Source organism: Melanotaenia boesemani, chromosome 8 (assembly GCF_017639745.1).
Source record: "Melanotaenia boesemani isolate fMelBoe1 chromosome 8, fMelBoe1.pri, whole genome shotgun sequence".
NCBI classification, from domain to species: Eukaryota; Metazoa; Chordata; class Actinopteri; order Atheriniformes; family Melanotaeniidae; genus Melanotaenia; species Melanotaenia boesemani.
The window spans coordinates 30,394,018-30,417,794 of NC_055689.1; the positions used below are offsets into that span (position 1 = coordinate 30,394,018).

The following is a 23,777-nucleotide window of genomic DNA, read 5'->3' on the forward strand; positions in this document are numbered from 1 at the left end:
TTCCACACCCGGGAAAGGAGACAAAGAAGGCAACGACCCTTCAATCCAAACTAACAACAGACAACCAAATGCTATACCTGTTCAGAAACACAACGGAGAATTTTCTAATAAAAAGTCGTAGCCCCTCCCCACCCACCGTCTACACGGCGTGGGCCAACACTTCTTTTCTATACAGTCTATGGCCAACACCCACCCAGATGTTCCAGCTGCACAACTCGGGATTCAGGGCACCATTGACTACTCCCCTCCCTCCCCTCACCCACCCCCACCAACCCTAACCTTTTAAAAGATACACCTATTAATCACAATTTTACATACTGTATAAATCTTGCATTTTTTTTTTATCATCTGAGACACAGAAGTAGTATGGTGAGCACTACTGCAGCTCTATAAACAGAATATATCATGAGCTGCTCCTCCTGAGGGTGATGAACGTTCAGTTCTTGTGATTAAAAGCTGAATATTAGCATCAAGGCATCAAACACATCTAAACATCTTTCATGTAAAAGAAGAAAAAGCACAGATCTGTACAGCTTTGTGTTGCTATATCCAGCCAAAGCTCTTTATTCAAGACATTAAGGAGACATTGTGAAATAAAGCTACTTGTCCTTTTTTTTCACCCCACACATGTACGCATATTAAACACATACATATAAGGTATTTGATGTATTATTCACAAAAGCTAGGGATATTCCGCTTTTCCGCGGGTGTCTCAACCATAAATCGACCACTAAATGTTCTGGTTTCAGTAGCAACTGGGATGTAAACATGCTGCTCATGTTTAGATGCCACCAGACCAAAAAAAGCACCTGACACATGACAAGCTATGGAGACACTGACATTTTATGTTGTACTTTACCAATTATTGTTGGTAGATTTTGTTTCAATAAATTGTTTGAAATGAAGGAATTACCATCACATAATTTTACTCTAAATTGATTATATAAGTGCAGTGCATAAGTTTTATGTTACATTTTCTTTAAATTTTGCACTGAAGTTGAATATCCCCAATGTTTTGTGAATTATATATATATATATATATATAACACACACACACACAAACACATGGGTTATGAATTGTAAGGCACAAGATACAATGATAAAGACAAACTTAGAGACACAGCTCAGTAATTTGATGAACATTCTTAATATTTTTCATGAAACAAAGCACAAAATGACAGAAAGAAGATGCCAGCTGGAAAACAAAACAAAAACAATGACAAGTCACAAAATGCAGTTTACATGGACAAATGCAAAATACTTTGATGCTAAATGCAAATACAACATGGCAAAATCTACCTGCTTGGAAGGTCAATAGAGTCCACCAACCACCTTGTAGTAAAGACAAAACTGATGCTCTTTGGCTGTGTGAAAAGCTGTCATTTCGTGTGTTTAATATGTATCCTGTGTTCGTGTTGGTGATAAAAAAAAAGCTTCCATAAAAGTGAGGGCTGTACACGAAGTGTTCAATATATAATCTTTGTATACACTAAAATAACAAAATGCATGTTAATTCATGACAAGTTAAGACTAATGTGGATATAAACACATAAACATTCAAATGAAGTGTCACAGACAACAACAACAAACCCTGTTGTTTGTTTTAATTTTAAAAAATCATATTCTTTATATTTCATCATATAAAGCTGCTAAATGTGGCTTCATATGATTTATATTACTTGTTTTCTGCAACTAAAGCATCTTTTAAAGCTTGAAGCAATCCCTGTAAAATTAAGTGAAATTTGTTGCACAAAAAAAGTGTTTTTTTTAAAGGAACTTTTAAATCCCATGGCAAGTCATGGGAACCTGAGTTGCTATGGAAACTAATCAGGTTTTAATGACAGGGTTTTGATACATCAATACACCACTAAGGGGTCTTTAATATGGGGAAAAACAGACAGGAAGGCTTCCACTCTCTTTAAAGGAAATAATTTTGATCCTGCAGACTTGCTTCTCTAAAATGTAACAATAAAAAGTAAATTTACATTTTAGAAATGGAAATTAGAGCACATAACGCACATAAACATGGAAGATTTTAACCCAGGATGAAGACAAGGTTAAAAAAAATCCTGTTTTTGATGTTAGCTTGTTTCAAATGAAGGTCTGGTTCTTCCTGATTATTAGTCTAGATAATCATTTTATTATCACTACTATTTTCTTTTAACATGTTAAAATGGTATTTCATATTACATCGGAGGACATGTGAATAGAACATGCAGTCATTACCATGAACAGACACTTCCACCCTGAAATGCAGGATAAAGGATAAAGATTTCTCAACATTAGTGCCAAACTTCAAACCAGTTTGTTCTGCTTGCACCACCAAGGTGCTGGTTCCAGCCTAGGAAAATGGATGAGGTAATCAACCAGACTGGATGTCAGTAAATCCAGTTTCACATCTAGTCTGATTTAGTTAAACTGAGCTTCAACAAGGATGTGAAGTCAAAATAATTAATTATTTCTCTTATTTTAATGCTGTTTAAAGTTTAAATCCCACCACCCACGCGTGTTCACAATAGATGCTTCCAACGGGATTTATAAACAGCATTTACAAGTTCATTTATAAATGTTGTTTTATTTTTGGCAGCCTGAAACCATGTGTATAAATACCATTTGGACATCGTTCATAAAAACCATTCAGCAGTGGAAACACCTTTCGACATTACAAAAATGCATTTACAAACATTCACTGCTGCCTGAGCCAGTATTTATAAACTAGATGACTGAAATCATACAGGTTTGTATGGAAAGCAAGACTAAATCTACGATCCGTGTAGAAATAGTCTACCTAGAGGCTTAAACATATGTTGAAAGTGTGATGTTACGATGGGCTCTGTGGTCATTCCTCTGCAGTGTTAAAATAAAAAGAAAGAAAAATGAAACAAGTTATTAGCTGATGTGGCTCACGGACCAGCCCTGAACCAGCAATAAAACCACTTTGGTTGAAAACAGGCATGTGAGAGTCTCTCCTACAGCTCTGCTCTTCTCTATTGGGACTGTTTCTTGTGCATTTGTGTTTATATCTGCGTATGTACTAATTACCTGCATAGGCGTCTCATCTCATGAACAACACATGCAGATGCAGTGTCATAACTTAGGCAACAGACTGGGCTAACTTGCATAATCAAACATCTTCAAATACTAAAGGCAGAAGTCTGAGGCTACATCTACGAAGTTATAAGGCATACTAGGATTATATAGGGTTTTGTTGAAAACTAACACAAAATCTGAATTTTAATCAAAGTCTGAGTTCTGAACATTTTGGCTTCAGCAAGATAAGGAGATTGTGATCGACTATTAAACAGCTTTTTAGATACAACTCAACTCTGTGCTGGGATGGTTTGAACATTTTGCTATTGATGACTTTACTAACATTTCTCTTCATCTGTTAACTGCAAAGCCAGCAGCAGTTAGCTTAGCTTAGCTTAGCATTACGCACTGTTAAAAGGGGAAAAAGGCTAACCTGGTTCTGTCTCATGAGCACATTCAAATTCTTTTCACAAGAAAGTTTAGTGGAGTTACAGGAGATTTCTCTTGGGGAGAACATTAAAGGTACAAAAATAACTTTGAGGGAATGGATATTTAAGTCTAGCATACTTGTCTTTCTAAGCTAAGCTAATAGTTTTATACGCAACAGGCATGAAAGCCCCATGTTCTCACTTAAATTATTTATATTTAAAGGCCCAATGTAAAATGTTTCTCATAAAAAAAGTCCTTTATTTTCTCTTGTGTACAATTTATACATTGATTACTCGTGATTTTTGAGTCTAAACTACAAGAGTAAAGAGTTGCACTCAATAAAAAAAAAGACAGCAACACTCAACAATGGCCTTATTTCAATGTAACAAACACGTGTGTAGTTTGAAATGAAAATCTTTAGCAAATGAACAAAGTCACATTATATTTAGCCCAATATTCTTTTTTTACTTGGTTTATTTATCTCTGTTCTTACAGTGGCATAAAGCCAATGTGTTGTTGTGTCACCAAAACCCAAAATATTAAATACTTTATGTATCTTTGGTGCGACTACTCTGCTCTGGTTTAAAAACTTTGTATAGAATGTTTTTCATTAAAAGAAAAATATATAAAATCAAATAAAATTACAATCATTTGGCCAGTAAGACACGGCACCTCTCCATCATGTGTAAAATAAACCACACTCAGATTCGTCCAGCATCACTTTACAGTATTTACAAACTTGTGGAAACTTTGTTTGAAAAGAAAAAAAGAGACTGTTAACAGCTTCTATAAATATGGAAAATAGACTTCCACAGCAGTAGATAATTTCTAGTCTCCCTTTAGAACAACACTAACGTCTTAAAGGGGAGGTTTGCCTTGCGACTGATGAGATTAAATGAGTTTCATAGGCTTCTTCTTTGAATCAGTTCTTTTTACAGTTATGAATATAAGGAAGAATAAATGTCACTGTGGAATAAGTGGAAGTGTGGTGATATGATAATGATGATGCTAATGATGAAGACTTCTTATAGTTGGTGTGGCTTCTTCAGGCCATCTTCACTCAGCTCAAACCTGCAAGAGGATATAGGAGCTTTTGTGAGTTTGTAAACTGGTGTATTATAATCATTAGGTCATGTTTGCTTTTACTTAAATGGGAATGAATCAGTGTTAAAGGTGGAAAAACCACTAACCATTGTGTCCAACCTTTGGTGATTTCCTCATGAGTCAAATCCACAAGAACCTGATGAGACAACTTTTTTTTTTAGACTCAAGCTCACAGAAAACCAGCAGATTATCCAGAGTTAAATGACATTACATAAAGATACCTTATTAAATACCCAAAGAGAAATTTAAATTAGTAGTTTTTCCTTATTTTATTAGTTAGAAAAAACTATAAAAAATTAAATAAATAATTTACAAGTTAGAAGAAGCTATTTTATTTGTGTAAAATGTGCCGACCTTAGCCTCTGAAATATTCTCACATTTAGAATAGAATAGAATTTTATTGTCATTGCAACAAGTGCAATGAAATTAAATCCTTTTGTTCCAGATATGTTTTGTAGCACTGAAAATGGCATTGGCAATGTTGGTAGGAAGAGGATTAAGCTCGCACCTTTCCAAGAAGGCCTCTGTGTTTGTTGAACAGCCCTCCACCGTTCTTCACCGCGACGTCCAGAGTCCGTCTGGGGAGCTCAACGAGGGAAACGCTGAAGTCAAACCTGAGCAGGGAGACACATTTCGGCTCAATCATCTGCTGAGACGCTGACATTAAAGATACCAGAAAACCCAACGTGAAACAGCTGGACTCACTTCTGATCGTAGGATGGGTTGAGTGTTTTCTTGTGTGTGTGAGTTTTCCTCCTGCCGGACCGCCGTTTGTCAGGAAGCAGGTAGAGACGGACGTAGGGATCTGAGCCATGATCGGTGAATGCGATCAGGTTTCTGCGGAAGCCCATGAAAGGTTAGAACTCAAGAAGGAAAACAGATCGGAGAAAAAAAAACTTTGAGAATAGTCTCACTTTTATGGGCTCATACCTGCAGGAGTGAACGACTACAATGAGTTTGTTGGTCGGCGCGCTGTGTCTGATGGTCAGCTGGATCTCACCAAGTGGGACGTAACTGGGGCCCGACCCACTACACAGAGACAGAAAGGCCACGTTTCTAATCAATGGATGGGAAAGCTAAAATATGGAGCACTACATCTAAGTTAAACAACCTAAATGTTATGATCTTTAGGACCCACTGTCATCCACTTGAGCTAAAGCTGGACTGGAAAGCTTACCATTACCAAGCCATTTGCTGACAAGAAAAAAAAAACAAAACAAAATAAAACACAGTAAACAAACTTAGATATATCCTTGGGTGTGTGGACTGCAATGCTTCTGGTTATTTTGATCCCTTTCTTGCTTAAAGACTACCTCTAGCAAACATGTCTAGGCGTGACATGTGACTAGGTCGTCCTCCAGTTTTTTCAGTTTTACCTGAAGATTCGGAGGGTGCTGATCTTATTTTTACTTATGTAATTACATTTCAAAGTACGGATTTATCGGCTACATGTGTCATCATGGTGCACTAAGGACTGTCCCATTCCAAAAAATTAGGAGGAGACTGAATCCACCCTTCAGCTCTGCACTTCATTTGGCCTTGAATGAAGGCTGCTGGTGATGCATCCTTCGCGGCCTCTTTTCTCCCAGAATTCATTGTGCACAAGGTGGTGGCGAATGAGCAACCCAGCTCAGAAGAATACTTTTTAGGTTTCAATAAAAAAAGTACCCCTTTTTTAACTACACTTTAGCAGAAATGTTACAAAACCAATTACATTAAAAACCTTTTTGTTCAATGGTGACATTAAAATTCTGTAATATTTGATATTGGTGGATTTTTAAGGGGTTAATGAAGTGTGTACCAGCTGGAAAACAACAGAGCCTCAGACCGTGTTGTTTTTGTTTTTAACTGTCAGTGTTCATGTTCACTGAAGTGTCCTATGAGTAATTTCAGAGATTTAAGGGATTCAACGTCCTGTGTTGTTGCTTTGGGAAATTCTTCTTGGCTACGCAGTCTGTCCCATGTCTCAAAAGTTAAGCGGACTTCGAAGTGTGTAGACTACGGAGGACACTCCATACCCACATAGTCTGTACACTCCGAAGTGTGCAGACTACGGAGGACACTCCATACCCACATAGTCTGTACACTCCGAAGTGTGCAGACTACGGAGGACACTCCATACCCACATAGTCTGTACACTCCGAAGTGTGTAGACTACGGAGGACACTCCATACCCACATAGTCTGTACACTCCGAAGTGTGCAGACTACGGAGGACACTCCATACCCACATAGTCTGTACACTCCGAAGTGTGCAGACTACGGAGGACACTCCATACCCACATAGTCTGTACACTCCGAAAAGTGTACAGACTACGTAGTTGGGACTAAGTATGCCTCAACTCTAAATTGGGACACACTTGGACTAAATTTAGGTTTTCTATCGGTAAACTGTGATTGGATCTTTGGAGTTCCTAACGCTTGTAAAAGAGTTAATCACACCCAGAAACAACTGTGTTTGAAACAGACAACCAAATATACTCTTCTTATGAGGATCAGTGGATAAAGAGTTATTGATAGATACTTCTGCAGCTGCTGGAGTCTTTGCTTCAGTTCCTGAGCAGAGTACGGGTTGGAGATATCTGACGCGATGCTGGGCGTTGGCTCCTTGCCTCCAGCCAGAAACTGCTGGGAGCCAGAGATGGCCAGATTAGAGCTGCTTCTTCCGGTCTCAGCCAAGCTCGGATTTTCTGCTTTTCCAACACCGCCCTGCACCAAGTCTGTGCTTCCCAAGGACCTTGTAGGCCCCTCACCCTCCCACCGCTCGTTCAGCAGATCATGCGTCGACACGGAGGCAGAACGAGGGATGTCAGAGTTGGCGAAGGGAGGAGACTTGGGGGATTCTGAAGAAGCAGAAGGTTGTGGGGTCGAACTAGACGAGCTGGATTTGCGGACCTGCACAGAGGACGGGGTGGAGTTTGAGGGCAAGGACGTGTCCTTTTCCAGACAGAGCACCTGAAATAAGACAAAAGGCAGAGAGAAAATGAGAAACAAGAGCTTTATATCCAAACACATCTCTTTAATGCTTGGAACACTGATCTAAAAACACAAACATAAGCATTAATCTTGTTCCTCCGATGACTGATGTTTTACCCGCAGTGCCATCTTCATCTTGAGGGTGGAGCTTGGCCCGGGACACTTGAGAGGGAAGTGCTCATGCATCATCATGTTCTTTGCTTCAAGCAGGCGGCTCAGAGGCACCGTTAATGTCCCCAATTGACAATGATGTTTCTCATCCTTCACCTAAAACACAAAAGGATAAAAAAAAAAAAACATCAGTCACAGCTGCCACATACAAGACTTAACATGACAGGACAGACGCCTACCTCAACCTCCAGCTCTTGGATGTTGGGGTTGTGGATCAGAAAGGTGAAGTGCTCCTCCCACACTGGGTTATTGGTCTTATATCTGGTCTGGAAAGAAACGCAGGAAATAAAGATGTTTATTTTAATATTATTGAAAAAAATTATTGATTGCTTGACTGATTTCTGGAACCAAAGGATAAAAAGGCATTTCAAAGGATAACATGTTAAAGTATAAAACTTATTTCCAGCATGGTCCTTCATGTTAAAAACAAAAAATTACAAAAGAGCCTTATTCTACATAGATATACAGAGCATAAAATCACATAAATACATTCTATAAACATAAACACAAAGCAGCAGTAAAACCATCACACTTCACTAAACACTCATCTTGTTCCATTAAAGCTCTTTAACATGTGAAAAATTACACCTTTGATAAGACCTTAAACCTCTTTATGACGATTTAAGGAATGCAGAACCAGCTGATAATAGCAAATACAGGTGTGCTCTCACCTTGCTCTCGAAGCTTTTGTGTCCCACTCTGAACTGGACGCATGGGTTGGGATCACTGGTCACCTTTTTACCAGACTGCATCAGAAGAAAAACAGGTTTCAGTTTCTCTTTCCACAGATTAACATAATTAAAACTAACTTCACTAAGTTTTAAGAATTTCTCTCAATAGGAAATGAAATCAACATTTATCTGTTGAGCTTGTTTAGTCTTGCTTTAGGGCGGTGAGACGAACTACTCAGGAAAAGAACATCAGGTAAAAGTCCCATGAACCCATAAGGTCAGAAAACACACCACATTCATTTAAGTGAAAGGATCAGAATAAAAAAGGACGAGTGTGAAGGCAGCTCAGACAACATCTCTGTCATTTACAACAATCATTGTTAGATGCAGGTTGAGGCATCGAACATGATTAGAAGATGAATTTGTGGAGGATAGTGAGTTAATGGAGGCAGCAGTGGAGGTGTCTGCCTCACTGAATGAGCTTCAGCATCGTATGACTTTCACATAAAGGACAAACTACAGTGGAAAGGACAAACTATGCAGATCAGATCATTTTTCTCCCATCTTAACTTCTCCTCAGTGGCCGTGTTAAATCCAGCATAGAATCTAAAACTCTTCTCCTAACATACTGGATCTTAAAGATCTTAGATTTTCATGATTTCCCAGTACAACACCTCTCTCTCAGACTGCAGGTCTAATTGTGGATTTTTAGATTTTTTAAAAGTAGAAAGGGAGGCTGAACCTTTAATTATCAGGCCACTCTTGTGTAGAACCAGCTCTCAGCTTGTGTTTAGGAAGCACTTAAAAAAAAAAAAGGCTTCAAACTTTCTCTCTCTGATAAAGCTGATAATTAAGACCAGCTTGGGTGACTCTTAGGCTCCGTTCACACTGAGCTCACTTTTGATTTTGTTGCCCAAATGTGACTCATATCAGGTTTTTTAATGACCCAGACCACTTTTATATTTAGGCTCTAGATCAGATATATGTTGTGTCAAAACCATCTCAGTCTGAACGGTCATGCCGCATTTCATCTGACTTTGACATCACAGAAGTGAGACAACTGGCACAATTCTGTGCCAGTGGAAGGAAAATGCAGCAATATTGACTCATTTCGTTCATCGGTTGAGCATAATTTTGTTGGTTCTGTCTCTGCGAGTACTTTCAAATTGATAAAAACTGATAAACAAACAGGTGAAGCGTCTACATCTACTTCACGACCACATACGTTCACACTTATTTAATATTCTACAGCAGACGCTTTTCTCCAAAGAGGTGGTTAGGTGGTAGTATTCAGGGTCGGGCCAAAAGAACCCAACTGGAAGGTGTTAATATTTGCCCCATTGTAATTTGTCCCCTGTGGGATTTGAACTTGGGTCTTCTGCATGCGAGACGGATGCCCTGCCAACTGAAAAAAAAAAAAAAAAAATATATATATATATATATCGGATTTGAGCATTAAGACCTGAAGTGTGAACGTTGCCTTTGTCTTTACTTTAGTTATGCGGCTATCTGCGTCACCCAGTGGTCTATAGGCTTAGATTGCTGGCGGATGTCCAATGATGTGCTTAACACTTTCTTCCATTTTGCGGTTTCCTCATTTTTTCTCTCAGTATAAATATATGATATCATTATGTCATTAACCTCTTCTTGACGAGGGCCCAGCTGTACAGGGGCCAGCATGAGATACATGTACTACAGAAGATCTTTCTTTTAGGAGAAACTCAGCTAAAAGACTCTACCAACCACTGGCGTCTAAATAAAACAGTTCAAAGTAACACAAACATGAGAACAGGACTATCTCCTTTAGCGCTTCTGCTAATTTCTCCACTTCAAGCAAACCACACAAACATGGTGTCATATGAAAGCAGAGACTCTGCTGTGTGGTGGCCAAAAGTTTTATTCTACTCCTAAAAAACTCTGCTAATGTGTTCTCCCATGATTCTGTCTGTGTTAGAAATCATAAAGGTCCTGGTAGTTTCCATGGAGATGAAGGAGGTTTTATGTCTGCTTTTATAGTGAAGTATTTCCTCTTCCTATTATAGACTATCTTGGGCTTCACTTCTTTCTGGATCCTCATGGTGTTTCTAAGGTGAATTTGGGGCTATCCCTGGCTTCTCCTGACTCTGAACATTGGTTGAGGTGTCCATCATTACCACTGGACGATCGTTAGGACCCTTAGTTATCCCCTTAGTTATGCAGCTAGCTTTGTACTTGACACTTGTGTAATAATCTCATGTTACAACTTTTTTTTGAGACCAAGATTGTACATATATAATAAACGTCAGGAAGCAGAAAAAAAGGTGTCATCAAGAAGAGGTTAACTTGTCTTTTCCTTTTGTCTTTCTCAACCAGGGTTCCTAGCTTAGAGTTATTTGTTGACCTCCACCCCTAACTGGGTGTGGCAGCAACCCCTTCCTGAATCTGGTTCTGCTGGAGGATGTTCCTCTCCACTGTCACCTGCAACCCATGCAAGCTCAAGGTGGGGTAATAAAAATAAGAGACGATTCAATACAGATCCAAATCTATTAGTTTTCTTAGCTGGCAGTTTATGAACTGGCTTATATAAACACAGTTATTTTAAACTGGACTAAAGTGGGTTTGTTTGTGTTTGTAAAAGTGCCTTGGGATGACTTTGTTGTGACCTGAATTAGACAGATTAGAAAGCTTTAAGGGTATTTGTCCAGACATCTCATTTCTCTTCCCACATAATTCATCTCCTGGCATCCACAATATATTGTGGAAGTAAAATTCCAGTGTTTGTGTACACGCCCCCCCTCGGTGTCTGAGCAGTATGGCATGAGTGTACTCTGTCTTCGTGCTGTTACCTTGGTGGCCTTACTGATCGAGGCCTTCTTCAGCCCCGCTTCGTTGAACTCTAACGGATTGCCCTTTGATTTCCCCCAGTAACAAGGCAGGAGAGGACAACACACACCCAAACACACCAAGGGAGGTTATTTTTGAAAGAGAAAAGCATGCAGGGAAGAGTAGGAGGATGTAAGGAGAACACACCAGCACCACCGGCACCACCGAAGCATCGGGATGCCCCCACACAGCAGGACAAACAGAGACAACATGGATGATCACATTGTTAATGTCAGTTCCTGATCACGTGTGACATGAGGCAAAACTAGAGCTCAACAAACACTCAATTCAGGCTCAAATTCACAGGAAATTCACAATTAAAACAATTTATAAATAATAAACAGAAGCTTTTATTTATTTTGTTTCACAGTGCATAAAAAGAGACGAAACCCTTAAAAATGCCACTTGAATCACACCTACATCTGTATCTACATCTGTCACATTTCGACTTGTAAAGATAAACGAAGTCAGATGACAGGTGGGTCAGGGGACCTGATGACATGCTGCTCATTGGGGAACATCTGCAAAATGAATAAAGATCCACTGGGATGAAACCCATTGATATACAGGTATATATTAGGGTGGGAAACTTCACATCAGGATTCAGATGGCCCCAAAGCGATTATAAAACAATTATTGATGCATGTTTTTCTCTGTGTAACACCTTGACGAATACTATTTTCCAGTTGGTGAATGTGTATCATGGTTTCTCACATTAGTCATGAGAAACAAACAAGTAAAAAATGGCTCATCTATTGGTTAATGCAGGACAAATTCTGTTTCCACCACAGAGCTGCATCAGATCCTAGCGGTCTTGTGTTGACCATATTTCTATCAGAAGTCCACATTTATAGTCTTATCTGTCGGTTTAGGCTACGTTATGACAACAGTTTACATACAAGTATGCTGTTTGGTGGGTTAACCAAATATTTAATGCTCAATTTAGCAACAGTAATTTTAAAGTAAATATTACATTTTCAATCTCACTCAGCTTGGAAGAAGGATCTGGATGCTAATAAGTTCATGCTACAATACATGTCAAACAACTTTAGGACCTCATTTGCAACTAACTAATAGAAAACTGCAGAAAAAATTAACTTTCATACTTCTTTTAGGTTTTTAAGTGGATTTCCCTCAAGCTTTAGTCATATAACAGATGCACTTGAGCAATGTGTGATTAATATGCAATTTCTGAGTAGTTAGAGGTAGGCTGAATTAAACCCTACCTCTCATTTCCGGATTTGTGTTACACATGAACATTAATCTGGAACCAAAATGACGAACTCATGCCCATCTTTTTACACCGTTAATGGCCTTATAAGGGAAGGATGGAGGGAAGCAGTTCACAGAGAATTCACCCTCTTTGCTCTTAAAATGTCACTGCAATTGAAATGCATTTCTTCCTGAAAAACATCTTAAAATCTGACTTAAATCTCTAAGAGTTGTGGTATCTTGGTACTAGGGATGGGCAAAATTAATCAATGATCGATTAATTGATCATTTTCGTCTATTAAACTTTGTTAATGAGCCTATTTCATTGTTAGGTACTCTGAGCTCTCTCTCACCCTCTTTCTCAACTCTGTGCCTTTTCTTTTAAAGTTTTGTGTTACATTTGGCAAAACCAGTCAGACCTGACTCTTGTGTTTTTGTTAAGTTATTGTTTAACATGATTGTTTTGTATATTTTATTATTTTGGCCAAAAAGAGGGTCAGTTGTGTTTATGAGCACGGGCTGCTAGCTGTCGGCTCTGCTGCTTAAGAGCACATATTTTCAAGTGTAACCATCTTGTTATAGAGATCTCAATGAGGAAACACTGTTTTTTCTATTTTCACTGCATTTTAATACACGCTATAGATACTGAATTTTAATATAAAATTAATAATTAATCGAAAATCGATCATTAATTCTCACTATGATCAATTAAGACAATTTAATCAAATGCCCATCTCTACTTGGTACTGAACTGTGTTGATCTTATAAACAAGATGTTTGGAAATGTATACAGTTCTTATGTGATTACAGTACTTTCAACTAAATCTTAAATAATCTTATTCCCTGAATATGAAGTTAATCAAAGATTTGTCCTCAGGGTCATGTTGTCCTCCATGCTCACCGATGGTGATGCTTTTATTACAAGCAGCTTGGATAGCACAAATAAAAACCTACAATAAATCGGTGCTTGTGTTTTGGACTGACTACCAGTGTCTCTATTATAAAAATCCTTTATAAAAGCATCCATGAAGCCATAATGACTTGGTTACTGTTTTAAAATCAACTGTCCTCTGCTAAAATGTAAACACAGTAATGACAACAACACAGGAGAACATTGACTTTTTTTTTTTGATCAGAGAAGATGGACGTTAATGCAGAAAACGGCCGAAGAATCAGACGAACCTTCACGGAAAGAATGAGGAAGGATGCATTTGATAGCTCTTAACTGTAAACCTCTGGTGTATTTCTTTTTGGCTTCATGTTTTATATCATATCACTCATCTTTGGACTGAAACTATTAAAAATGAAAACTATTATTTGTTAATAATTTGTGGGTTATTGGGAACTAAACCCATGCACTGGTCTGGAATCATGCTGTTTTGAGCAAACAATAGAAAACACAAAATAAACCAAACATAAGCTCTTTTGATGAGTCGATAATCACACATGAGCATTCTCCAAACGCATTCAGAAAACAGCCAGTGGACTCACAAATAAGCTCCTATAGAGAGAAGCTGTGTTTTCGCAGAACACAAGGCCTGCTGCTCGCCTTTCTTTTAAGTAGCCAGAGCCCAGGTTCCCCTCGAAGACGCTCTTCAGAGGGGGCGGAGGTGAGGAGGAAAGAGAAGAAGCAGAGAGGAAGAGGAGGCTGAGAAGAGGAAGGTGAGGCCTGTACTACACACTTCAGCCACTCATGAAGCTTAATTCCTTAAAAAGCAGCTTGAGACAGTTGAGATTTAGACTATTTTCTATTACAGAGATTCTTCTTACCACAAACAAATGAGAACATCGGGCCTCATTCACCAACCGTTCTTACACACAAATGTGTTCTTAAATTCTTCTTAAACATTAAACAACAAATTGTTCTTAAACATTTTACAAAAATTGTGGCATTTCATTAAGAAATCAAGGTTATTTCCTGGTTAGTAACACCTATCAGACTCAACCAGAGGAGTCACCAGATGCACCACTCGCTCCATATGTGAACCTCATCTTAAATGATGCCACAGCAGGAGGAAATTTGCTTTACAAACTACAGAAGGTACGGTAGGCTATGTTTTAAATTTTATTCTACTGTGTACCACTTTCTCCTTTAGCCACGGCACCACGAGGATGTAAAACCTTGCCGAACTCATGGGACCAGACTGCAGGCTGCTGTCCAAGTTCAGGAGTAAATAACGACCCGTTCATATATAAAAATTAGGCTGCATTGCACGTCATTATTAAAATTTTTTGTTTTCAATCATCAGTTTGTCATCCTGTTATTCCTCCTCATCTGTTTCTCCTGTCTGTTTGGGTACAGCCTGCAAACAGTGTCCGAATGAACTTCTGGACTCACCGGCCAAACATATTTTTTACTGGCCAAATTATTAAATTATTGTACACACACATACCTCTACAAACGTTATTTTCTATAATACTATGTTGTGTTGTATCCAAACTGAAAGTGGATGTCACAGCAACATTAAACAAAGGCAACAAGAAAAATGGTTTTATTTGATAAAGTTAATGTCTGAATTCATTAACTAAAACCTGATCAGACTCGTCCCTCTCTACTCTTCATGCTTTCACACAGTCTGGCCTCCTGCTCCTAACAGTTCTTGTGTCACAGCATTACAGCCTTGGTGGGATCAAACTCTCTGATTTTTGCTTTTTATTTTATTGTTTAAAAAAAAAACTGAACAAAAATTGATAATAAATAAATTTAAAGCTTATTGATCTGATTCATGACAAATCAGTAATACTGAATATAAATAGCTTGTCAATAATCATAAAAGCTGGTTTATAATAACAATGAACTTAATAACTGATCAATACAATAATAATAATAAGAATCATTATTATTGATAATTTAATCTGTTGACAGCTGTTCGTAGTCTCACGGAGTCACTTCACGATCGTTATGAAGCTGTCGTCACCCTTCAGGTTGAAAACAGCTAAGCTAACAGGCTAACATCACATCCAACAGAGTGCTGCAGTGCTGACAGCACGGCACACACAGGTGTGTGTTACCGCCTACAGTCGGCGTGTGAGAAGCGAACAGAACCGGGCTGTGAAGCAGACAGAAGGCGCCGCGATATCCAAACCTTCATTTTTCACTGAACTTTCTGGTTGAGGCTGGAAGCCCTGCTGATCGGGTCTTTGCCGAATATTTTCATCTCTTTTTCATGCGTTGACCAGTGTATCAATACATTTCATTATAGTTTCCTCATGCATTAGTTCTTATGGTGAAAAATATTCTTATTTTGGTTACAAAAAAACAATCAAAGAGAGGAAGCATCAACAAAGAGTCGGCACAAATGGTAACCTCTGCCCACCGATGCAGTTCTGTGTGCTCCTATTTTCTGTCAGTGCTTTGTTTTCAGAGTGAGACCTTTCAACTAATGAAATGTGGAAAAAGCTAAAAAAAAAAAAAAGAATCATTTGAACACATTGAAAAAAACATGAAAAAAGCAAAGCTGAAAATTTGTGGTATCACATTTGTTTGTGGTAATTCAGTAAAACCATTTCAGTAGCCTCTGCTCACCGATAAAACCATTTCACACACACACACACATATTTACTAATCTAAACAGAAAGTATTGTGGAAAATGGAAAAACATACATGCAACTATTACAGCAGAATTCCAGATGAAAAAAAGGTAAAGTTTAGGAAATAACTAAGCAAGAGACCGAAGTGATGCCAACATTAACTCTGCAGCAGATGCACTTAAAGCACAAAAAAATTACAAAACACACGTATATTTTAAACGTATCGACTAAAATTCACTAGCACAGAAAATAAATAGCAGCAAACAAAGTTTAACAGCTCCAAAGCTGTACCCATTTCCTACAAAGCACTCCTACTCAATGTTAAGAATCATTATCAACCTTATCTGAAGCACCTCAGCAGCAAATCCAAGCTAGACGAGTGTTTGCTTCCTGCTTTACTAAGAATCTTCTTTAATAAGAATCTACGAATAAAGAACGCTGCGATGGTCAAAACTCACCGGCAGGGTTTTGGCTGATTCCAAGAAGATGATGAGCACCGCAGACGAAAGGCCGTCGTTGGCTTGACCCCGTTCGGCTCTGATGCTCATCAGCGCCTGTGAGAGCAAAATAAAGGATGTCTTATTATATTTTATCTTATGGTTGCTTGGCAGGCCTGTAAAAGCTTCTGCCAATGACGCCATGTGTAACAGCTGGCTGTATTTGAAGCAGTGAAGAATGAGTCCAGATGTTTCTGTACCTGGCTCAGCTTCTCCGGCGTGGGCAGCAGAGACAACCACTCCAGTCTGAGGTGCAGCTTCCCTGTAGCCACGTTATCCAGCGCAAACCACTGAGGGAGGGTGTGTTTGGTTGTTTATTGATGCAATATTAACTTTAGTTTCTCACACAATAGAACTACTTCTTAAAGAGCAAAATATAAATATCAAATTCACCAAAGATGAATACTTTTTACTTTATTACCTTTTTCTGCATCAGCATCAATTTATTACATCCAGCATATATTGAATTTAAAAAAAGGCCTTTTCAAACTCTTATTATTTTTAAAAGTAATGTAAAAAGTATTTCATTACTTAAGAGTGATTTAATTAAAATTACAAAATTATTTTATTACTACTTATATACAAAAAGAAAAAAACAGAAACCCCAATAATTACCTGTTAGCATGTTATAGCAAGAAAAAAAGGGAATTAAGTTAATAAAAAAATAAAAAGTAAAACTGGACAGTTAAACAGAAAAAAAAGTGGCATCACCTCATCAACCTTTTGTTCCTTCTGAAGCTCAATGAGGTCAACACACACACTGAAACACAAAACACAAACAACAGTTTAAACATCCAGAATATGTCTTCAAATTTGTAAAATATTCTGGTTTTTATTTTTTTCTTTCATGAAAAAAATGCAGAGTGAAAACATCATACAAAATAATTAAATAGCATAAAATAATTTATTGTAAAGTAATAAAAAAAATTAAAAGTAAAAAAAAAAACAATTGTAAACTTTTCTCTCAGAAAAAACACGAGAAAGCAAATATGATAAATAAATATAATAATATAAAAAATATTCTAGGTTGTTTGGGTTTTTATTTTTTTCTCACAAACAAAGAAAAAAATTCTAAAATAAATGAAATAAAATAAATAAATAAATAAATAAAATTAAACCTTTCTTTTAAAGAAAGACATGGTGAAGAATTCTGGTTAGTTTTTTGTTTTTGTTCATGAACAAACAAAACAAATTTAATGCAAAATAAGAAAGAACGTACAATAAAAATAAAATAATAAAATATTTAAAAATCAGAAATCTTTTGATTTTTATGTTTGTTTTATAACAAACAATGAAAAAGCAGCAAAGGAAAAAGTGTATGAAAAAAACAAATAATGTATTTAAATAATCTAAAAAATTATTTAAAACTTTATAAATTGTGAAATATTTTGGTTTGTGTGTTTTAATTTTTGTTCTTAAATAAGAACATAAAAAACAAAACAATAAACAAAAAGAAAATAAAGAAATTAGTAAATAAATTAATAAAATAAAAAAATATTTTTATAAATATAATTGTGAAATATTCTGGTTTGTTTTTTCACAAACAAGAAAAAGACAACTATTTTTCTGAAAAGCTAATATTTCAAATCCAAACTTTTGTCCTTATAACCCCGTGGTGATAAACATTGTTTTATAACAGATATAAGTGTTTATATGAACTTCATGTTTTGTTCTGTCCATCTATTGTCTTTGTTTTGGTGAGACAAAGAACAATTCAGTCGTCCTGTGTTTCTGCTGAATGTAGAAAACTAACAATAAAGTCTTTGAATGTTGACTTTTGAACAATCAACTAACAACCTAACATTCTTCTCAGCCCTTTGCAGAATAAACAATCCCAAATATTTTTAACCTAAAAACACAAAAAACTAAAGTTCAGCTGCAGAAACATCGTTACCTTCCCAGGTAGTCGTCTTCATCGGGGTCTTTATCAAAAAGCTCAATCTGCAGATTGTGGTCTTTGGGATTGTAAATCAGGGCCTGAAGGTACAAATGGAGCATGTTAATAAATGTTCATGCAAACAGAGACTGTGGGTTTCTGGTGAACTCATTTAATATCAAACAGAAAGATTTCAAAACAAATACAGTATAGCTAAAAGTAAAGTTTCAGACAAAACTGTAAAGACCTTTTTTTTTTTTGTTAAATTATATCAGAATAATGGGGACGGGTTTAATTTAGGATAAGCAAAGAAATAAAAACCCTTTAATCTCTCATTTTTAATCATTTTTTTGATTTTCATAAATACCACCAATGCTTCTCAGGTTTAAGGGAAACCTTTGGATCTTGGATGGTTTTCTTAATGTCAGCTGGTTTTGTGGTTGATGAAGTTTGGTTTGAGGAAAGCATCAGTTCCAAAGATGAACTCTGTAAGGACCTGTCATACCCATGCTGTTGTTAATGCTAGCAAATCTTTAAACACCAATACAAAACTCATTTTACTTGAAGGTTTAATTTGGCTAAAACTGATGTAGTGAATAATAGTTTTCCTGCTTGCCTCCCGGTGTTTTTCCTGCTTCTTACCTCGTACACTTCGTTCCACTTCGGGTTGTTGGAGTCGTTGATGACTTTGCTCTGGAAGAGATGCTTCTCGGCATGGATGACTCCGTAAGGGTCAGACTTGCCTTTGATCAGCCCTCCCAAAAGCTTGTCCTTACTCAATACTTCTTGGGCTTCGATGAAGTGGATCCTCAGGAGGCCCTGAAGAGACGGATGATTTTTGAGGAGTTTTTAAAATGCATCACCAGAGGAGCCACAGAAACAAGAAACAAAGGCTGAATATTCCTGGCCCAAAGACTGAAACCACTAACTATGAATCCAAATATGGATGACTCAGTAAAAAAACAGAAATACTTTACATTTCAGGAGCTAAAACATATAATTTAAACACCTTATTTCAAAATGTAAGTGTTTAATAGTGTATTTGTGTGTGCTACCTTGGGAATAGGGAAGCGGAGCTTGGCCATTTCGGTTTCGCTCACCAGAGACACGTTGATGCTGTTGGGCAGCACCAGCTTGCTGCAGATGATGTCCTGGATAATGTTGTCACACAAACCACTAAGAAGAGAGGAAAACCAAAACAGAAAGCGTATAAAAGAAAGGAAGTTATGAAAATCTTCAGGGAAAAAAAGATACGGGACTCAGTAGAGGAACATGTGTTGATTAAATCCCAGTTGTGTTAAATCTGCTGCTGTCTGTGTGTAAAGGAACATCATGAACACACATCAGATCCAACAGGTCGCAGCAAGTCTTCACTCATCCGGAGAGGAAACCAGCAGCTGTGAATCCCAGCTGCCTGTGATGTACTGTTGCTATATTTGAGAGCAAGTTTCATGCCTGTATCATGAACCTTTCTCCGGACCATATGCACACCAGCTACAAATGAGAAGTAAAAAGAGAAATCCCTATAGTAAAAATTTATAACACTAAGTATGACGGAGGTGGGAGAAAAAGCAAACTTTAAACTGATATTTCACCTGTTTTCCTCTAGATGGCAGCAGTGTTCTGCCTCAGAACAGCCGCTGCTTCACTACGACAACAAACCCCCTCTGCAGGAGCTGATTCTGGGTCAGTTTTGAGATGAGAGAGTAACCCCCCCCCCCATTATGTTTTATATTTGTAGGAAAATGGCAAAATATGCAGCAGTTTATTCAACCGTGCAAACATAAATGTACAAATAGTATAAAACCATTAAAAGTCAATATTTAGAGTAAGCATTAACAGTCTGAAACTTCTTAGCGAAGCTTCCTTCTAACTTCTCGAAGGAGGCTTTATGGTTCTCCGGGGTTTATGAGGGACTTTCTGAAGCTCTTCTGTGGATGTTTCTGCATTTTGTTCTTTCTGATGAGGCTTAAATGGTAAATGGCCTGTACTTATAAAGCGCTTTTATCCAAATCGCTTTACATGTATGTCACATTCACCCATTCACACACACATTCACACACTGATGGTAGAAGCTGCCATGCAAGGCGTTCAACCACGACCCATCAGGAGCAATTAGGGGTTTGGTGTCTTACCGGCAACCCTTTGGCTACAGGACGAAAACTCTACCTATTTAGCCACGCCGCCCCTGGCTTCAGTGACCACCAGATGGATCAACTGATCCATCTTTCAGGTCCTGTGTCAGATCTTTACTGGACTACTATTCCATAAGGACATCACTTTCAGACATCACCTCAAATATTTGAAGGACACACTATGCTGAAATATGTCATGTTTCAGCTCATAACTCTTTGGAAAACACCTTGTTGCTAGAAAAATACTATTTTCTGTCAAACTGTCTTATCTTGCAGCAGAAGACATGGAACAAATTCAATAAAGCAATTTCAGATAACAAAGAGCCTAAAGATAGAAACTGAAATTCATTCTTTGCAAAGTTCTGTTACGTGTCGATATAACACTGGTTTATTCTATGAACTAACATTTCTATGTTCGAATGATTCATCAGTAAAATAAAAGCCTGCAGAACTACTGTTCATGACTACTTTAAAAGATTAAAGGGAAAGTCTGGCTGATTAGACAGAAATAAATGAGGGGTTGCTCTGGACTTTTGCACAGTACTGCATGCTGATTCCTGACCTGCTTGCTAGCTAAACACGAAACCACATCCAGCTGTCTATCCCAAGATTGAAACACCCTCTGAGGTTTCAACACATCTCATCATGCTTTTAAATGATCCCACTGTGGTATCAGACTCTGTGTTTGTGTGACATAAGTGCTGCTTTTCCAGAAGTAGAAGCTGAAGGCGGCTTCAGGTTTTCCTGCTGATTTGAGGCAAAATGCAAAACATTACTGAGGAAATATGAGCGTCCTCAAACAGAACACACACACAGGAAGAGGAGGGTGGGGCAAGTGCAGATCTGTAGTGGATCACACAAACACACGCACACGCACGCACACACATACACACAGCCAATTTTCTTCAAACTTGTTGAACAAGGAGAGCAGCATTTCACAGGGTGGAGGCTTGAAAACTTGTTTCTCTGCTGAAAACAAACCATAAACCTGCAGGAAGCAGGTCACTACAGAGGAGCAATGAAACACAGTTAGCATTGTGCTAATGGAAGTCTGGAAGAAGGTGGGGGTGTTTAAGGCCTTAAGTTTTTGAAAAATTGCATCAGTGATCTTCACACCATCAAAAAAAAGTACCTCTTTCAGGACTTGACACGTAATCACCCAACTTATAGCAAAACAGCAAAAAGCAGTAAAAAGATGGTTGGAGTGCAGTGCTTTAATCTCTAACGTATAGTTTTTCAACATTTCAGCTTCTATTTGCATCTGTAATCACAAACATCTGTGCATTAAAGATTTTATTTATTACAGGTTCTAATTGTACATTACCGTACATTAATATCTTAAACTGTGCAAGTTTTCCAGTAAATATCCACGGTCCCAAAAATGACAAAACAAAATATATTTGGTCTTTTTTTGTTCTTTACTAGCAGCTTCTGTTGAGACACATTCTGGCTTCCTTCTGCTGCAGCTGGCAACAGAAACTGGCAGCAAGCTTCAGTTTCTGAGCTGCATTTGGCCCGATTTAACATTTCCATGAGCTCAACAGAATCACTTGCTCAATAGAAAACACAGTGAAATGAACTCTTCTTAAATAAAATATACTTTAAAAATAAAAAAAATGAGCTGTTTTTCGTTCAAATACTAAATTGTAGTTTCTTATAATGAGCCCAGCATTTGCATTGAAAAACAAAATCTTATGATGCTAACCCTCCAGTGTATTGGGAGATGGATATATTCCCATAATGCATTACTTCATGTCAAACTTTCATATGAGATGTGAAGGAATAAAGTTCATACTGCAGCATACTGCCTGACTAATGATGCATCACAGGCAGATAATAACAAATTAAATGTCTACTTTATTGTCTCAGTCGGACGATTTTTACTTATTTTATTTACATGTTTATTTAAAAATAAATTATCCTAAAATTATGCCTCAAGTCTATGGAACAAACTTCCCACAGAATTAATTACATGCACAAACATAAAGATGTTTTCATGCCTCAACAAACCTGTACACTCTAATTTAAATGTTGACAGTTGCAGCTCACCTAAAATCATCCAGCTGATCTAAAGTACGGTGGACAGAGTGCTGACAGGTACTGCCAAGAGAGGCCACATTTCTGCTGTCTTTGCCTCCTTTCATTGGCTTCCTGTTAAATTTGGAATAGATTTTAAAGGCTCGGCAGATCCCAGAATCCTGGAGTTTAATTTTTTTTTTGTGCGCTGTTGCTTTTATAGTGTGGCTTAAACCAATTTACTTTCATAGTTTCACTCATAATCTCAGGGAAGTGCAGTGCTTATGTCGAGGCTTCATATTTTTTAAACGTACTTATAACTAAACAAACCTGATCTGACATTTCAATAAACGTAATTTACACCAGGATGTTTTCGATCTCACAACACAATGTGACTGTTGTTTCATGTATTTGGAGGTATGCCCAACATCAACAAAAACAAGCAAAAAGGAGAAGGTGCATTCAAAATACGCAGAGAATCCTCATTAGTGGGACTAATTTAGCACAAACTCCACTTAAAATGGTGCCGGTGTTTGCATTCTGACTAAAATCTCCCCTAAAGAAAAAGTAAAAACTTTTCAGCTGTAATGTGAGAAAAATCCTTTAAAGACTTGCAGTTACTTACTTGACACCAGGAATATCCAGCACGTTTGTGAGTCCTGTCCAATTGATGTCCAGAATCTGAAAGACACAGAAGCATGGCTTTAATTTCGAACAAAGGGAAATATAAGGTAAAAGACATAGCAACACTATTAATTCTGATATAAAGCAAACATGATCAAAACTACTTTAAAAGTAGTCTGAACTTTTAACCTGCTTTTCTTAACTAAATACAGGTATAAAGTTAAACAGCTTGTCTGCAAAATTATTTACTTGTTTTATTTTCTCATCACCAGCTCCTCAGCGACTGCATCGTGAGTCAGCAGAGCAGCAACAGCAGCAGCAAAGGAGCCCGGCTCCTAATTCAATCGATCTGATAATCGATACAGCTGGGCAGATTGGGCTAACATTAGCGCAGACAGGAAGCATGTGCTTTGATTCTGTATCCGACCATCTCTGGGAACAACACTACATTGACAAATTATCACCTGACACTGTAAATCGTGGCTGCCTTACTAATAGAGTTTCTAGAAAGGTAATGGGTGTATCTCACATTCATTGTCTTGTTGTAAACAAGCTAAATATGCCTGTTATCATTCTTCATGGAATCATATTGTTTTCACACAACCAGTTTGTGGAGATGTTCTGGAGTCTTTACAACCCATCAA

At 37.6% G+C, this 23,777-nt stretch overlaps 1 protein-coding gene across 4 annotated transcripts in view; it reads right to left on the bottom strand.

The window, feature by feature from the left end:
- Positions 1–534: 534 nt before the first annotated feature.
- The window catches only part of LOC121644524 (extended synaptotagmin-2-like), a 60,325-nt gene continuing 37,082 nt past the window's right edge, over positions 535–23,777 (bottom strand). The window contains exons 8-25 of one of the 4 annotated variants that reach the window (XM_041992528.1): positions 23,135–23,190; positions 19,414–19,534; positions 19,001–19,177; positions 18,377–18,459; positions 17,194–17,242; positions 16,683–16,772; positions 16,444–16,539; positions 13,946–14,047; positions 11,206–11,268; positions 8,381–8,455; positions 7,889–7,975; positions 7,656–7,805; positions 7,087–7,517; positions 5,494–5,592; positions 5,269–5,400; positions 5,072–5,177; positions 4,650–4,699; positions 535–4,530 (exon numbers count right to left, since the gene is read on the bottom strand). In XM_041992528.1, coding sequence (XP_041848462.1) covers positions 4,485–4,530; positions 4,650–4,699; positions 5,072–5,177; positions 5,269–5,400; positions 5,494–5,592; positions 7,087–7,517; positions 7,656–7,805; positions 7,889–7,975; positions 8,381–8,455; positions 11,206–11,268; positions 13,946–14,047; positions 16,444–16,539; positions 16,683–16,772; positions 17,194–17,242; positions 18,377–18,459; positions 19,001–19,177; positions 19,414–19,534; positions 23,135–23,190 — 2,013 coding nt within the window. In that variant the 3' untranslated portion in view covers positions 535–4,484. The remainder of the gene's footprint in view (positions 4,531–4,649; positions 4,700–5,071; positions 5,178–5,268; positions 5,401–5,493; positions 5,593–7,086; positions 7,518–7,655; positions 7,806–7,888; positions 7,976–8,380; positions 8,456–11,205; positions 11,269–13,945; positions 14,048–16,443; positions 16,540–16,682; positions 16,773–17,193; positions 17,243–18,376; positions 18,460–19,000; positions 19,178–19,413; positions 19,535–23,134; positions 23,191–23,777) is intronic. The other 3 variants (XM_041992529.1, XM_041992530.1, XM_041992531.1) reach the window with 3 other exon arrangements.